We start from the raw sequence: 18757 nt of genomic DNA, 5'->3' as shown, positions 1-18757 counted from the left end.
ATCAATTGGTTTTCGAGTTTAGTCATCAATTGGTTTTCGAGTTTAGCCATCAATTGGTCTTCGAGTTTAGCCATCAATTCATGAGAATCCATGCTAGATTGAGGGCTTGAACTACCTAGTTTGATAGTATAACTATAAGCTATGACAATACATACTGTAGGGGGAGAAAGAGAATATTCAATTTAAGTCTCAGGCAATAATATATCAAAAATATAATGCCATTTGGCAGACACTTTTATCCCAAGCGATTAACACTACTACAGTGAGTATATATTGTTGACCCCTGCTGAGCCACACAGGACAACTACTTCATCTGACGGAATGACTCAGTTTCCTTGGATTAAATAAATCCATCTTTAAAATCCCAAAACGACATTTCATTTGCAGCGCTAAAACAGTATTCAAGTGTAAGCCAGGGACAGACAGGAAGTTAGTGTCGACCTACGTGTTTTTGCAGCGGCTGCACTGGTACTGGTACTTGTAGTTAATGTCGTAGCCGTGGCAGCGGGTAACCGTGGGCAGCTCGGGGTGTGCCAGCGTGGCCTTGTGGGCGTACAGCTTCCAGAAGGGGCCGTGCCCATCCCTCACACTGTTGATCAACCAGGTGGCAGCGTGGCACATCTCATGGACCAACGTGTCACGCAGACGGTCTGGGAGGACGAGACGGGGGAGGATGAGACGGGGGAGGATGAGACGGGGGAGGACGAGACAGGGGGAGGATGAGACGGGGGGAGGAGGATGAAACGGGGGAGGGGGATGAGACGGGGGGAGGAGGATGAAACGGGGGGAGGGGGGATGAGACGGGGGGAGGAGGATGAAACGGGGGGAGGAGGATGAGACGGGGGGAGGAGGATGAAACGGGGGAGGGGGATGAGATGGGGGGAGGAGGATGAAACGGGGGAGGGGGGATGAGACGGGGGGAGGAGGATGAAACGGGGGGAGGAGGATGAAACGGGGGGGAGGGGGATGAAACGGGGGAGGGGGATGAGGGGGATGAGACGGGGGGGAGGAGGATGAGACGGGGGAGGATGAGACGGGGGAGGAGGTAGACGGGGGAGGAGGATGAGACGGGGGGAGGAGGATGAAACGGGGGAGGGGGGATGAGACGGGGGGAGGAGGATGAAACGGGGGAGGAGGATGAAACGGGGGGAGGGGGATGAGACGGGGGGGAGGGGGATGAGACGGGGGGGAAGAAGAGGGGAGGATGAGACGGTAGAGTGAGAGAGGGAATGGGAGAGAGAGGAGAGGAGAGAGGGAATGGGAGAGAGAGGAGAGGGAGAGAGAGGAGAGAGGGAATGGGAGAGAGAGGAGAGGAGAGAGGGAATGGGAGAGAGAGAGGGAGAGAGGGAATGGGAGAGAGAGGAGAGGGAGAAAGAGGAGAGGGAATGGGAGAGAGAGGAGAGAGGGAGTGGGAGAGAGAGGAGAGAGGGAATGGGAGAGAGAGGAGAGGGAGAGAGAGGAGAGGGAGAGAGAGGAGAGGGAGGATGGGTGAGAATGAGGGAAGGTGGGAGAGAAAGAAGGAGATATGTTAAACCAGGTTTAATCATACAGACACGGGCTGCACAAATTCAAGTTTGACTTTAAATGACTTACACCAGAACCTAATTTCAACGTTATAACAACATACATTTAATCTCATGTCATTAGTTCTTCAACCGGCCAAGCCTTACCTGCAGAGTCACAGACCTTCTCAGAGAGTTGGATGCGGGCGTATCGGTTCCCTCCTCCTCTCTCCTGCCCTGTGATGCAGTAGCCAGCAGTCTTCCTCATCTTCTTATTCCAGCTCACTGACATGTTACTGGGCAGCTGGGGCACAGAGGTTAGAAAGGTAACAAGAGGTAAAACAGCTCACTGACATGTTACTGGGCAGCTGGGGCACAGAGGTTAGAAAGGTAACAAGAGGTAAAACAGCTCACTGACATGTTCCTGGGCAGCTGGGGCACAGAGGTTAGAAAGGTAACAAGAGGTAAAACAGCTCACTGACATGTTACTGGGCAGCTGGGGCACAGAGGTTAGAAAGGTAACAAGAGGTAAAACAGCTCACTGACATGTTCCTGGGCAGCTGGGGCACAGAGGTTAGAAAGGTAACAAGAGGTAAAACAGCTCACTGACATGTTCCTGGGCAGCTGGGGCACAGAGGTTAGAAAGGTAACAAGAGGTAAAACAGCTCACTGACATGTTACTGGGCAGCTGGGGCACAGAGGTTAGAAAGGTAACCAGAGGTAAAACAGCTCACTGACATGTTCCTGGGCAGCTGGGGCACAGAGGTTAGAAAGGTAACCAGAGGTAAAACAGCTCACTGACATGTTACTGGGCAGCTGGGGCACAGAGGTTAGAAAGGTAACAAGAGGTAAAACAGCTCACTGACATGTTACTGGGCAGCTAGGGCACAGAGGTTAGAAAGGTAACCAGAGGTAAAACAGCTCACTGACATGTTACTGGGCAGCTAGGGCACAGAGGTTAGAAAGGTAACAAGAGGTAAAACAGCTCACTGACATGTTCCTGGGCAGCTAGGGCACAGAGGTTAGAAAGGTAACCAGAGGTAAAACAGCTCACTGACATGTTCCTGGGCAGCTAGGGCACAGAGGTTAGAAAGGTAACCAGAGGTAAAACAGCTCACTGACATGTTACTGGGCAGCTGGGGCACAGAGGTTAGAAAGGTAACAAGAGGTAAAACAGCTCACTGACATGTTACTGGGCAGCTGGGGCACAGAGGTTAGAAAGGTAACCAGAGGTAAAACAGCTCACTGACATGTTACTGGGCAGCTGGGGCACAAAGAGGTTAGAAAGGTAACAAGAGGTAAAAGACAAGCCCAGATCACATAATGTTAAGGTTCAGGTCAACACAAAACACTGTATTAGATGGCATCTTTATCACTCTCCAAGTGATATGGCAGTACATGTATGCTTATAACCTGTGTGTTTAACACTGTCTAGCCTATGTATGATTAAAGTGTGTGTGTGTGTGTGTGTGTGTGTGTGTGTACCTTGCTGTGGAACACGCTGGTGTTGTACAGGCAGTACAGTTTCCTGGTGAGCTCCTCCTTGGTCTGTTGGAAGTTGCGGCTGTAACTGGAGCCTGGTCCAGACAGAGACTGGAGGAAACATCCCGGAGTCATACACACTGCTGCTGACACTCTGAGGAGAGAAACACAGCCTGGAGTCATACACACTGCTGACACACTGAGGAGAGAAACACAGCCTGGAGTCATACACACTGCTGCTGACACACTGAGGAGAGAAACACAGCCTGGAGTCATACACACTGCTGCTGACACACTGAGGAGAGAAACACAGCCTGGAGTCTAACACACTGCTGACACACTGAGGAGAGAAACACAGCCTGGAGTCATACACACTGCTGGTGACACTCTGAGGAGAGAAACACAGCCTGGAGTCTAACACACTGCTGGTGACACTCTGAGGAGAGAAACACAGCCTGGAGTCTAACACACTGCTGACACTCTGAGGAGAGAAACACAGCCTGGAGTCTAACACACTGCTGCTGACACTCTGAGGAGAGAAACACAGCCTGGAGTCTAACACACTGCTGCTGACACACTGAGGAGAGAAACACAGCCTGGAGTCTAACACACTGCTGCTGACACACTGAGGAGAGAAACACAGCCTGGAGTCTAACACACTGCTGCTGACACACTGAGGAGAGAAACACAGCCTGGAGTCTAACAAACTGCTGACATTCTGAGGAGAGAAACACAGCCTGGAGTCTAACAAACTGCTGACATTCTGAGGAGAGAAACACAGCCTGGAGTCTAACACACTGCTGACATTCTGAGGAGAGAAACACAGCCTGGAGTCTAACACACTGCTGACATTCTGAGGAGAGAAACACAGCCTGGAGTCTAACACACTGCTGACATTCTGAGGAGAGAAACACAGCCTGGAGTCTAACACACTGCTGCTGACACTCTGAGGAGAGAAACACAGCCTGGAGTCTAACACACTGCTGCTGACACTCTGAGGAGAGAAACACAGCCTGGAGTCTAACACACTGCTGACACTCTGAGGACAGAAACACAGCCTGGAGTCTAACACACTGCTGCTGACACACTGAGGAGAGAAACACAGCCTGGAGTCTAACACACTGCTGCTGACACTCTGAGGAGAGAAACACAGCCTGGAGTCTAACACACTGCTGCTGACACTCTGAGGAGAGAAACACAGCCTGGAGTCTAACACACTGCTGCTACACTCTGAGGAGAGAAACACAGCCTGGAGTCTAACACACTGCTGCTGACACTCTGAGGAGAGAAACACAGCCTGGAGTCTAACACACTGCTGCTGACACTCTGAGGAGAGAAACACAGCCTGGAGTCTAACACACTACTGCTGACACTCTGAGGAGAGAAACACAGCCTGGAGTCTAACACACTGCTGCTGACACTCTGAGGAGAGAAACACAGCCTGGAGTCTAACACACTGCTGTTGACACTCTGAGGAGAGAAACACAGCCTGGAGTCTAACACACTGCTGCTGACACTCTGAGGAGAGAAACACAGCCTGGAGTCTAACACACTGCTGACACTCTGAGGAGAGAAACACAGCCTGGAGTCTAACACACTACTGACACACTGAGGAGAGAAACACAGCCTGGAGTCTAACACACTGCTGACACTCTGAGGAGAGAAACACAGCCTGGAGTCTAACACACTACTGACACACTGAGGAGAGAAACACAGCCTGGAGTCTAACACACTGCTGCTGACACACTGAGGAGAGAAACACAGCCTGGAGTCTAACACACTGCTGCTGACACACTGAGGAGAGAAACACAGCCTGGAGTCTAACACACTGCTGACACTCTGAGGAGAGAAACACAGCCTGGAGTCTAACACACTGCTGCTGACACACTGAGGAGAGAAACACAGCCTGGAGTCTAACACACTGCTGCTGACACTCTGAGGAGAGAAACACAGCCTGGAGTCTAACACACTGCTGCACACACTGAGGAGAGAAACACAGCCTGGAGTCTAACACACTGCTGCTGACACACTGAGGAGGGAAACACAGCCTGGAGTCTAACACACTGCTGCACACACTGAGGAGAGAAACACAGCCTGGAGTCTAACACACTGCTGCTGACACACTGAGGAGAGAAACACAGCCTGGAGTCTAACACACTGCTGACACACTGAGGAGAGAAACACAGCCTGGAGTCTAACACACTGCTGCTGACACTCTGAGGAGAGAAACACAGCCTGGAGTCTAACACACTGCTGCTGACACACTGAGGAGAGAAACACAGCCTGAGTCTAACACACTGCTGACACTCTGAGGAGAGAAACACAGCCTGGAGTCTAACACACTGCTGCTGACACTCTGAGGAGAGAAACACAGCCTGGAGTCTAACACACTGCTGCTGACACTCTGAGGAGAGAAACACAGCCTGGAGTCTAACACACTGCTGCTGACACTCTGAGGAGAGAAACACAGTCTGGAGTCTAACACACTGCTGACACTCTGAGGAGAGAAACACAGCCTGGAGTCTAACACACTGGCTGACACTCTGAGGAGAGAAACACAGCCTGGAGTCTAACACACTGCTGACACACTGAGGAGAGAAACACAGCCTGGAGTCTAACACACTGCTGACACTCTGAGGAGAGAAACACAGCCTGGAGTCTAACACACTGCTGCTGACACACTGAGGAGAGAAACACAGCCTGGAGTCTAACACACTGCTGCTGACACTCTGAGGAGAGAAACACAGCCTGGAGTCTAACACACTGCTGACACTCTGAGGAGAGAAACACAGCCTGGAGTCTAACACACTACTGACACACTGAGGAGAGAAACACAGCCTGGAGTCTAACACACTGCTGCACACTCTGAGGAGAGAAACACAGCCTGGAGTCTAACACACTACTGCACACACTGAGGAGAGAAACACAGCCTGGAGTCTAACACACTGCTGCTGACACACTGAGGAGAGAAACACAGCCTGGAGTCTAACACACTGCTGCTGACACACTGAGGAGAGAAACACAGCCTGGAGTCTAACACACTGCTGACACTCTGAGGAGAGAAACACAGCCTGGAGTCTAACACACTGCTGCTGACACACTGAGGAGAGAAACACAGCCTGGAGTCTAACACACTGCTGCTGACACTCTGAGGAGAGAAACACAGCCTGGAGTCTAACACACTGCTGACACACTGAGGAGAGAAACACAGCCTGGAGTCTAACACACTGCTGCTGACACACTGAGGAGGGAAACACAGTCTGGAGTCTAACACACTGCTGACACACTGAGGAGAGAAACACAGCCTGGAGTCTAACACACTGCTGACACACTGAGGAGAGAAACACAGCCTGGAGTCTAACACACTGCTGACACACTGAGGAGAGAAACACAGCCTGGAGTCTAACACACTGCTGCTGACACTCTGAGGAGAGAAACACAGCCTGGAGTCTAACACACTGCTGCTGACACACTGAGGAGAGAAACACAGCCTGGAGTCTAACACACTGCTGACACTCTGAGGAGAGAAACACAGCCTGGAGTCTAACACACTGCTGCTGACACTCTGAGGAGAGAAACACAGCCTGGAGTCTAACACACTGCTGCTGACACTCTGAGGAGAGAAACACAGCCTGGAGTCTAACACACTGCTGCTGACACTCTGAGGAGAGAAACACAGTCTGGAGTCTAACACACTGCTGACACTCTGAGGAGAGAAACACAGCCTGGAGTCTAACACACTGGTGACACTCTGAGGAGAGAAACACAGCCTGGAGTCTAACACACTGCTGACACACTGAGGAGAGAAACACAGCCTGGAGTCTAACACACTGGTGACACTCTGAGGAGAGAAACACAGCCTGGAGTCTAACACACTGCTGCTGACACACTGAGGAGAGAAACACAGCCTGGAGTCTAACACACTGCTGCTGACACACTGAGGAGAGAAACACAGCCTGGAGTCTAACACACTGCTGCTGACACTCTGAGGAGAGAAACACAGCCTGGAGTCTAACACACTGGCTGACACTCTGAGGAGAGAAACACAGTCTGGAGTCTAACATACTGCTGCTGACACTCTGAGGAGAGAAACACAGCCTGGAGTCTAACACACTGGTGACACTCTGGGGAGAGAAACACAGTCTGGAGTCTAACACACTGGTGACACTCTGAGGAGAGAAACACAGCCTGGAGTCTAACACACTGCAGACACTCTGAGGAGAGAAACACAGCCTGGAGTCTAACACACTGCTGCTGACACTCTGAGGAGAGAAACACAGCCTGGAGTCTAACACACTGCTGCTGACACTCTGAGGAGAGAAACACAGCCTGGAGTCTAACACACTGCTGCTGACACTCTGAGGAGAGAAACACAGCCTGGAGTCTAACACACTGCTGACACTCTGAGGAGAGAAACACAGCCTGGAGTCTAACACACTACTGCTGACACTCTGAGGAGAGAAACACAGCCTGGAGTCTAACACACTGGTGACACTCTGAGGAGAGAAACACAGCCTGGAGTCTAACACACTGCTGACACACTGAGGACAGAAACACAGTCTGGAGTCTAACACACTGCTGCACACACTGAGGAGAGAAACACAGCCTGGAGTCTAACACACTGCTGACACTCTGAGGAGAGAAACACAGTCTGGAGTCTAACACACTGCTGACACACTGAGGAGAGAAACACAGCCTGGAGTCTAACACTGCTGACACACTGAGGAGAGAAACACAGCCTGGAGTCTAACACACTGCTGCTGACACTCTGAGGAGAGAAACACAGCCTGGAGTCTAACACACTGCTGCTGACACTCTGAGGAGAGAAACACAGCCTGGAGTCTAACACACTACTGCTGACACTCTGAGGAGAGAAACACAGCCTGGAGTCTAACACACTGCTGCTGACACTCTGAGGAGAGAAACACAGCCTGGAGTCTAACACACTGCTGCTGACACTCTGAGGAGAGAAACACAGCCTGGAGTCTAACACACTGCTGACACTCTGAGGAGAGAAACACAGCCTGGAGTCTAACACACTGCTGACACTCTGAGGAGAGAAACACAGCCTGGAGTCTAACACACTACTGACACACTGAGGAGAGAAACACAGCCTGGAGTCTAACACACTGCTGACACTCTGAGGAGAGAAACACAGCCTGGAGTCTAACACACTACTGACACACTGAGGAGAGAAACACAGCCTGGAGTCTAACACACTGCTGCTGACACACTGAGGAGAGAAACACAGCCTGGAGTCTAACACACTGCTGCTGACACTCTGAGGAGAGAAACACAGCCTGGAGTCTAACACACTACTGACACACTGAGGAGAGAAACACAGCCTGGAGTCTAACACACTGCTGCTGACACACTGAGGAGAGAAACACAGCCTGGAGTCTAACACACTGCTGACACTCTGAGGAGAGAAACACAGCCTGGAGTCTAACACACTGCTGCTGACACACTGAGGAGAGAAACACAGCCTGGAGTCTAACACACTGCTGCTGACACACTGAGGAGAGAAACACAGCCTGGAGTCTAACACACTGCTGCTGACACACTGAGGAGAGAAACACAGCCTGGAGTCTAACACACTGCTGCTGACACACTGAGGAGAGAAACACAGCCTGGAGTCTAACACACTGCTGCTGACACTCTGAGGAGAGAAACACAGCCTGGAGTCTAACACACTGCTGCTGACACTCTGAGGAGAGAAACACAGCCTGGAGTCTAACACACTGCTGCTGACACTCTGAGGAGAGAAACACAGCCTGGAGTCTAACACACTGCTGACACACTGAGGAGAGAAACACAGCCTGGAGTCTAACACACTGCTGCTGACACACTGAGGAGGGAAACACAGTCTGGAGTCTAACACACTGCTGACACACTGAGGAGAGAAACACAGCCTGGAGTCTAACACACTGCTGACACACTGAGGAGAGAAACACAGCCTGGAGTCTAACACACTGCTGACACACTGAGGAGAGAAACACAGCCTGGAGTCTAACACACTGCTGCTGACACACTGAGGAGAGAAACACAGCCTGGAGTCTAACACACTGCTGACACTCTGAGGAGAGAAACACAGCCTGGAGTCTAACACACTGCTGCTGACACTCTGAGGAGAGAAACACAGCCTGGAGTCTAACACACTGCTGCTGACACTCTGAGGAGAGAAACACAGCCTGGAGTCTAACACACTGCTGACACTCTGAGGAGAGAAACACAGCCTGGAGTCTAACACACTGCTGACACTCTGAGGAGAGAAACACAGCCTGGAGTCTAACACACTGCTGCTGACACACTGAGGAGAGAAACACAGCCTGGAGTCTAACACACTGCTGCTGACACACTGAGGAGAGAAACACAGCCTGGAGTCTAACACACTGCTGCTGACACACTGAGGAGAGAAACACAGCCTGGAGTCTAACACACTGCTGCTGACACACTGAGGAGAGAAACACAGCCTGGAGTCTAACACACTGCTGCTGACACTCTGAGGAGAGAAACACAGCCTGGAGTCTAACACACTGCTGCTGACACTCTGAGGAGAGAAACACAGCCTGGAGTCTAACACACTGCTGCTGACACTCTGAGGAGAGAAACACAGCCTGGAGTCTAACACACTGCTGCTGACACTCTGAGGAGAGAAACACAGCCTGGAGTCTAACACACTGCTGCTGACACTCTGAGGAGAGAAACACAGCCTGGAGTCTAACACACTGCTGACACTCTGAGGAGAGAAACACAGCCTGGAGTCTAACACACTGCTGCGACACTCTGAGGAGAGAAACACAGCCTGGAGTCTAACACACTGCTGACACTCTGAGGAGAGAAACACAGCCTGGAGTCTAACACACTGCTGACACTCTGAGGAGAGAAACACAGCCTGGAGTCTAACACACTGCTGCTGACACTCTGAGGAGAGAAACACAGCCTGGAGTCTAACACACTGCTGCTGACACACTGAGGAGAGAAACACAGCCTGGAGTCTAACACACTGCTGCTGACACACTGAGGAGAGAAACACAGCCTGGAGTCTAACACACTGGTGACACTCTGAGGAGAGAAACACAGCCTGGAGTCTAACACACTGCTGACACACTGAGGAGAGAAACACAGCCTGGAGTCTAACACACTGGTGACACTCTGAGGAGAGAAACACAGCCTGGAGTCTAACACACTGCTGCTGACACACTGAGGAGAGAAACACAGCCTGGAGTCTAACACACTGCTGCTGACACACTGAGGAGAGAAACACAGCCTGGAGTCTAACACACTGCTGCTGACACTCTGAGGAGAGAAACACAGCCTGGAGTCTAACACACTGCTGCTGACACTCTGAGGAGAGAAACACAGCCTGGAGTCTAACACACTGCTGACACTCTGAGGAGAGAAACACAGCCTGGAGTCTAACACACTGCTGCTGACACACTGAGGAGAGAAACACAGCCTGGAGTCTAACACACTGCTGCTGACACACTGAGGAGAGAAACACAGCCTGGAGTCTAACACACTGGTGACACTCTGAGGAGAGAAACACAGCCTGGAGTCTAACACACTGCTGACACACTGAGGAGAGAAACACAGCCTGGAGTCTAACACACTGGTGACACTCTGAGGAGAGAAACACAGCCTGGAGTCTAACACACTGCTGCTGACACACTGAGGAGAGAAACACAGCCTGGAGTCTAACACACTGCTGCTGACACTCTGAGGAGAGAAACACAGCCTGGAGTCTAACACACTGCTGCTGACACTCTGAGGAGAGAAACACAGCCTGGAGTCTAACACACTGCTGACACACTTAGGAGAGAAACACAGCCTGGAGTCTAACACACTGCTGCTGACACACTGAGGAGGGAAACACAGTCTGGAGTCTAACACACTGCTGACATACTGAGGAGAGAAACACAGCCTGGAGTCTAACACACTGCTGACACACTGAGGAGAGAAACACAGCCTGGAGTCTAACACACTGCTGACACACTGAGGAGAGAAACACAGCCTGGAGTCTAACACACTGCTGCTGACACTCTGAGGAGAGAAACACAGCCTGGAGTCTAACACACTGCTGCTGACACACTGAGGAGAGAAACACAGCCTGGAGTCTAACACACTGCTGACACTCTGAGGAGAGAAACACAGCCTGGAGTCTAACACACTGCTGCTGACACTCTGAGGAGAGAAACACAGCCTGGAGTCTAACACACTGCTGCTGACACTCTGAGGAGAGAAACACAGCCTGGAGTCTAACACACTGCTGCTGACACTCTGAGGAGAGAAACACAGTCTGGAGTCTAACACACTGCTGACACTCTGAGGAGAGAAACACAGCCTGGAGTCTAACACACTGCTGACACTCTGAGGAGAGAAACACAGCCTGGAGTCTAACACACTGCTGACACACTGAGGAGAGAAACACAGCCTGGAGTCTAACACACTGGTGACACTCTGAGGAGAGAAACACAGCCTGGAGTCTAACACACTGCTGCTGACACACTGAGGAGAGAAACACAGCCTGGAGTCTAACACACTGCTGCTGACACACTGAGGAGAGAAACACAGCCTGGAGTCTAACACACTGCTGCTGACACTCTGAGGAGAGAAACACAGCCTGGAGTCTAATACACTGGTGACACTCTGAGGAGAGAAACACAGTCTGGAGTCTAACACACTGCTGCTGACACTCTGAGGAGAGAAACACAGCCTGGAGTCTAACACACTGGTGACACTCTGGGGAGAGAAACACAGTCTGGAGTCTAACACACTGGTGACACTCTGAGGAGAGAAACACAGCCTGGAGTCTAACACACTGCTGACACTCTGAGGAGAGAAACACAGCCTGGAGTCTAACACACTACTGACACACTGAGGAGAGAAACACAGCCTGGAGTCTAACACACTGCTGCTGACACACTGAGGAGAGAAACACAGCCTGGAGTCTAACACACTGCTGCTGACACTCTGAGGAGAGAAACACAGCCTGGAGTCTAACACACTACTGACACACTGAGGAGAGAAACACAGCCTGGAGTCTAACACACTGCTGCTGACACACTGAGGAGAGAAACACAGCCTGGAGTCTAACACACTGCTGACACTCTGAGGAGAGAAACACAGCCTGGAGTCTAACACACTGCTGCTGACACACTGAGGAGAGAAACACAGCCTGGAGTCTAACACACTGCTGCTGACACACTGAGGAGAGAAACACAGCCTGGAGTCTAACACACTGCTGCTGACACACTGAGGAGAGAAACACAGCCTGGAGTCTAACACACTGCTGCTGACACACTGAGGAGAGAAACACAGCCTGGAGTCTAACACACTGCTGCTGACACTCTGAGGAGAGAAACACAGCCTGGAGTCTAACACACTGCTGCTGACACTCTGAGGAGAGAAACACAGCCTGGAGTCTAACACACTGCTGCTGACACTCTGAGGAGAGAAACACAGCCTGGAGTCTAACACACTGCTGACACACTGAGGAGAGAAACACAGCCTGGAGTCTAACACACTGCTGCTGACACACTGAGGAGGGAAACACAGTCTGGAGTCTAACACACTGCTGACACACTGAGGAGAGAAACACAGCCTGGAGTCTAACACACTGCTGACACACTGAGGAGAGAAACACAGCCTGGAGTCTAACACACTGCTGACACACTGAGGAGAGAAACACAGCCTGGAGTCTAACACACTGCTGCTGACACACTGAGGAGAGAAACACAGCCTGGAGTCTAACACACTGCTGACACTCTGAGGAGAGAAACACAGCCTGGAGTCTAACACACTGCTGCTGACACTCTGAGGAGAGAAACACAGCCTGGAGTCTAACACACTGCTGCTGACACTCTGAGGAGAGAAACACAGCCTGGAGTCTAACACACTGCTGACACTCTGAGGAGAGAAACACAGCCTGGAGTCTAACACACTGCTGACACTCTGAGGAGAGAAACACAGCCTGGAGTCTAACACACTGCTGCTGACACACTGAGGAGAGAAACACAGCCTGGAGTCTAACACACTGCTGCTGACACACTGAGGAGAGAAACACAGCCTGGAGTCTAACACACTGCTGCTGACACACTGAGGAGAGAAACACAGCCTGGAGTCTAACACACTGCTGCTGACACACTGAGGAGAGAAACACAGCCTGGAGTCTAACACACTGCTGCTGACACTCTGAGGAGAGAAACACAGCCTGGAGTCTAACACACTGCTGCTGACACTCTGAGGAGAGAAACACAGCCTGGAGTCTAACACACTGCTGCTGACACTCTGAGGAGAGAAACACAGCCTGGAGTCTAACACACTGCTGCTGACACTCTGAGGAGAGAAACACAGCCTGGAGTCTAACACACTGCTGCTGACACTCTGAGGAGAGAAACACAGCCTGGAGTCTAACACACTGCTGACACTCTGAGGAGAGAAACACAGCCTGGAGTCTAACACACTGCTGCTGACACTCTGAGGAGAGAAACACAGCCTGGAGTCTAACACACTGCTGACACTCTGAGGAGAGAAACACAGCCTGGAGTCTAACACACTGCTGACACTCTGAGGAGAGAAACACAGCCTGGAGTCTAACACACTGCTGCTGACACTCTGAGGAGAGAAACACAGCCTGGAGTCTAACACACTGCTGCTGACACACTGAGGAGAGAAACACAGCCTGGAGTCTAACACACTGCTGCTGACACACTGAGGAGAGAAACACAGCCTGGAGTCTAACACACTGGTGACACTCTGAGGAGAGAAACACAGCCTGGAGTCTAACACACTGCTGACACACTGAGGAGAGAAACACAGCCTGGAGTCTAACACACTGGTGACACTCTGAGGAGAGAAACACAGCCTGGAGTCTAACACACTGCTGCTGACACACTGAGGAGAGAAACACAGCCTGGAGTCTAACACACTGCTGCTGACACACTGAGGAGAGAAACACAGCCTGGAGTCTAACACACTGCTGCTGACACTCTGAGGAGAGAAACACAGCCTGGAGTCTAACACACTGCTGCTGACACTCTGAGGAGAGAAACACAGCCTGGAGTCTAACACACTGCTGACACTCTGAGGAGAGAAACACAGCCTGGAGTCTAACACACTGCTGCTGACACACTGAGGAGAGAAACACAGCCTGGAGTCTAACACACTGCTGCTGACACACTGAGGAGAGAAACACAGCCTGGAGTCTAACACACTGGTGACACTCTGAGGAGAGAAACACAGCCTGGAGTCTAACACACTGCTGACACACTGAGGAGAGAAACACAGCCTGGAGTCTAACACACTGGTGACACTCTGAGGAGAGAAACACAGCCTGGAGTCTAACACACTGCTGCTGACACACTGAGGAGAGAAACACAGCCTGGAGTCTAACACACTGCTGCTGACACTCTGAGGAGAGAAACACAGCCTGGAGTCTAACACACTGCTGCTGACACTCTGAGGAGAGAAACACAGCCTGGAGTCTAACACACTGCTGACACACTTAGGAGAGAAACACAGCCTGGAGTCTAACACACTGCTGCTGACACACTGAGGAGGGAAACACAGTCTGGAGTCTAACACACTGCTGACATACTGAGGAGAGAAACACAGCCTGGAGTCTAACACACTGCTGACACACTGAGGAGAGAAACACAGCCTGGAGTCTAACACACTGCTGACACACTGAGGAGAGAAACACAGCCTGGAGTCTAACACACTGCTGCTGACACTCTGAGGAGAGAAACACAGCCTGGAGTCTAACACACTGCTGCTGACACACTGAGGAGAGAAACACAGCCTGGGAGTCTAACACACTGCTGACACTCTGAGGAGAGAAACACAGCCTGGAGTCTAACACACTGCTGCTGACACTCTGAGGAGAGAAACACAGCCTGGAGTCTAACACACTGCTGCTGACACTCTGAGGAGAGAAACACAGCCTGGAGTCTAACACACTGCTGCTGACACTCTGAGGAGAGAAACACAGTCTGGAGTCTAACACACTGCTGACACTCTGAGGAGAGAAACACAGCCTGGAGTCTAACACACTGGTGACACTCTGAGGAGAGAAACACAGCCTGGAGTCTAACACACTGCTGACACACTGAGGAGAGAAACACAGCCTGGAGTCTAACACACTGGTGACACTCTGAGGAGAGAAACACAGCCTGGAGTCTAACACACTGCTGCTGACACACTGAGGAGAGAAACACAGCCTGGAGTCTAACACACTGCTGCTGACACACTGAGGAGAGAAACACAGCCTGGAGTCTAACACACTGCTGCTGACACTCTGAGGAGAGAAACACAGCCTGGAGTCTAATACACTGGTGACACTCTGAGGAGAGAAACACAGTCTGGAGTCTAACACACTGCTGCTGACACTCTGAGGAGAGAAACACAGCCTGGAGTCTAACACACTGGTGACACTCTGGGGAGAGAAACACAGTCTGGAGTCTAACACACTGGTGACACTCTGAGGAGAGAAACACAGCCTGGAGTCTAACACACTGCAGACACTCTGAGGAGAGAAACACAGCCTGGAGTCTAACACACTGCTGCTGACACTCTGAGGAGAGAAACACAGCCTGGAGTCTAACACACTGCTGCTGACACTCTGAGGAGAGAAACACAGCCTGGAGTCTAACACACTGCTGCTGACACTCTGAGGAGAGAAACACAGCCTGGAGTCTAACACACTGCTGACACTCTGAGGAGAGAAACACAGCCTGGAGTCTAACACACTACTGCTGACACTCTGAGGAGAGAAACACAGCCTGGAGTCTAACACACTGGTGACACTCTGAGGAGAGAAACACAGCCTGGAGTCTAACACACTGCTGACACACTGAGGACAGAAACACAGTCTGGAGTCTAACACACTGCTGACACACTGAGGAGAGAAACACAGCCTGGAGTCTAACACACTGCTGACACTCTGAGGAGAGAAACACAGTCTGGAGTCTAACACACTGCTGACACACTGAGGAGAGAAACACAGCCTGGAGTCTAACACACTGCTGACACACTGAGGAGAGAAACACAGCCTGGAGTCTAACACACTGCTGCTGACACTCTGAGGAGAGAAACACAGCCTGGAGTCTAACACACTGCTGCTGACACTCTGAGGAGAGAAACACAGCCTGGAGTCTAACACACTACTGCTGACACACTGAGGAGAGAAACACAGCCTGGAGTCTAACACACTGCTGCTGACACTCTGAGGAGAGAAACACAGCCTGGAGTCTAACACACTGCTGCTGACACACTGAGGAGAGAAACACAGCCTGGAGTCTAACACACTGCTGACACTCTGAGGAGAGAAACACAGCCTGGAGTCTAACACACTGCTGCTGACACTCTGAGGAGAGAAACACAGCCTGGAGTCTAACACACTGCTGCTGACACTCTGAGGAGAGAAACACAGCCTGGAGTCTAACACACTGCTGACACTCTGAGGAGAGAAACACAGCCTGGAGTCTAACACACTGCTGACACTCTGAGGAGAGAAACACAGCCTGGAGTCTAACACACTGCTGCTGACACACTGAGGAGAGAAACACAGCCTGGAGTCTAACACACTGCTGCTGACACACTGAGGAGAGAAACACAGCCTGGAGTCTAACACACTGCTGCTGACACACTGAGGAGAGAAACACAGCCTGGAGTCTAACACACTGCTGCTGACACACTGAGGAGAGAAACACAGCCTGGAGTCTAACACACTGCTGCTGACACTCTGAGGAGAGAAACACAGCCTGGAGTCTAACACACTGCTGCTGACACTCTGAGGAGAGAAACACAGCCTGGAGTCTAACACACTGCTGCTGACACTCTGAGGAGAGAAACACAGCCTGGAGTCTAACACACTGCTGCTGACACTCTGAGGAGAGAAACACAGCCTGGAGTCTAACACACTGCTGCTGACACTCTGAGGAGAGAAACACAGCCTGGAGTCTAACACACTGCTGACACTCTGAGGAGAGAAACACAGCCTGGAGTCTAACACACTGCTGCTGACACTCTGAGGAGAGAAACACAGCCTGGAGTCTAACACACTGCTGACACTCTGAGGAGAGAAACACAGCCTGGAGTCTAACACACTGCTGACACTCTGAGGAGAGAAACACAGCCTGGAGTCTAACACACTGCTGCTGACACTCTGAGGAGAGAAACACAGCCTGGAGTCTAACACACTGCTGCTGACACACTGAGGAGAGAAACACAGCCTGGAGTCTAACACACTGGTGACACTCTGAGGAGAGAAACACAGCCTGGAGTCTAACACACTGCTGACACACTGAGGAGAGAAACACAGCCTGGAGTCTAACACACTGGTGACACTCTGAGGAGAGAAACACAGCCTGGAGTCTAACACACTGCTGCTGACACACTGAGGAGAGAAACACAGCCTGGAGTCTAACACACTGCTGCTGACACACTGAGGAGAGAAACACAGCCTGGAGTCTAACACACTGCTGCTGACACTCTGAGGAGAGAAACACAGCCTGGAGTCTAACACACTGCTGCTGACACTCTGAGGAGAGAAACACAGCCTGGAGTCTAACACACTGCTGCTGACACTCTGAGGAGAGAAACACAGCCTGGAGTCTAACACACTGCTGACACTCTGAGGAGAGAAACACAGCCTGGAGTCTAACACACTGCTGCTGACACTCTGAGGAGAGAAACACAGCCTGGAGTCTAACACACTGGTGACACTCTGAGGAGAGAAACACAGCCTGGAGTCTAACACACTGCTGCTGACACACTGAGGAGAGAAACACAGCCTGGAGTCTAACACACTGCTGCTGACACTCTGAGGAGAGAAACACAGCCTGGAGTCTAACACACTGCTGCTGACACTCTGAGGAGAGAAACACAGCCTGGAGTCTAACACACTGCTGCTGACACTCTGAGGAGAGAAACACAGCCTGGAGTCTAACACACTGCTGACACACTGAGGAGAGAAACACAGCCTGGAGTCTAACACACTGCTGCTGACACACTGAGGAGGGAAACACAGTCTGGAGTCTAACACACTGCTGACACACTGAGGAGAGAAACACAGCCTGGAGTCTAACACACTGCTGACACACTGAGGAGAGAAACACAGCCTGGAGTCTAACACACTGCTGACACACTGAGGAGAGAAACACAGCCTGGAGTCTAACACACTGCTGCTGACACTCTGAGGAGAGAAACACAGCCTGGAGTCTAACACACTGCTGCTGACACACTGAGGAGAGAAACACAGCCTGGAGTCTAACACACTGCTGACACTCTGAGGAGAGAAACACAGCCTGGAGTCTAACACACTGCTGCTGACACTCTGAGGAGAGAAACACAGCCTGGAGTCTAACACACTGCTGCTGACACTCTGAGGAGAGAAACACAGCCTGGAGTCTAACACACTGCTGACACTCTGAGGAGAGAAACACAGCCTGGAGTCTAACACACTGCTGACACTCTGAGGAGAGAAACACAGCCTGGAGTCTAACACACTGCTGCTGACACACTGAGGAGAGAAACACAGCCTGGAGTCTAACACACTGCTGCTGACACACTGAGGAGAGAAACACAGCCTGGAGTCTAACACACTGCTGCTGACACACTGAGGAGAGAAACACAGCCTGGAGTCTAACACACTGCTGCTGACACACTGAGGAGAGAAACACAGCCTGGAGTCTAACACACTGCTGCTGACACTCTGAGGAGAGAAACACAGCCTGGAGTCTAACACACTGCTGCTGACACTCTGAGGAGAG

General features: G+C 51.5%; 1 protein-coding gene across 1 annotated transcript in view; it reads right to left on the bottom strand.

The window, feature by feature from the left end:
* The window catches only part of LOC121538001 (acidic repeat-containing protein-like), a 43354-nt gene that overhangs the window by 1068 nt on the left and 23529 nt on the right, over window positions 1-18757 (bottom strand). Inside the window, exons 7-9 of the mRNA XM_045206438.1 lie at window positions 2988-3143; window positions 1671-1806; window positions 446-650 (exon numbers count right to left, since the gene is read on the bottom strand). Coding sequence (XP_045062373.1) covers window positions 446-650; window positions 1671-1806; window positions 2988-3143 — 497 coding nt within the window. The remainder of the gene's footprint in view (window positions 1-445; window positions 651-1670; window positions 1807-2987; window positions 3144-18757) is intronic.

The sequence above is a fragment of the Coregonus clupeaformis genome, chromosome 3, assembly GCF_020615455.1.
Source record: "Coregonus clupeaformis isolate EN_2021a chromosome 3, ASM2061545v1, whole genome shotgun sequence".
In the NCBI taxonomy this organism is placed as follows: domain Eukaryota; kingdom Metazoa; phylum Chordata; class Actinopteri; order Salmoniformes; family Salmonidae; genus Coregonus; species Coregonus clupeaformis.
Note: the sequence above shows the minus strand (reverse complement) of the source record. Positions and strands in the feature narration are given on the sequence as shown.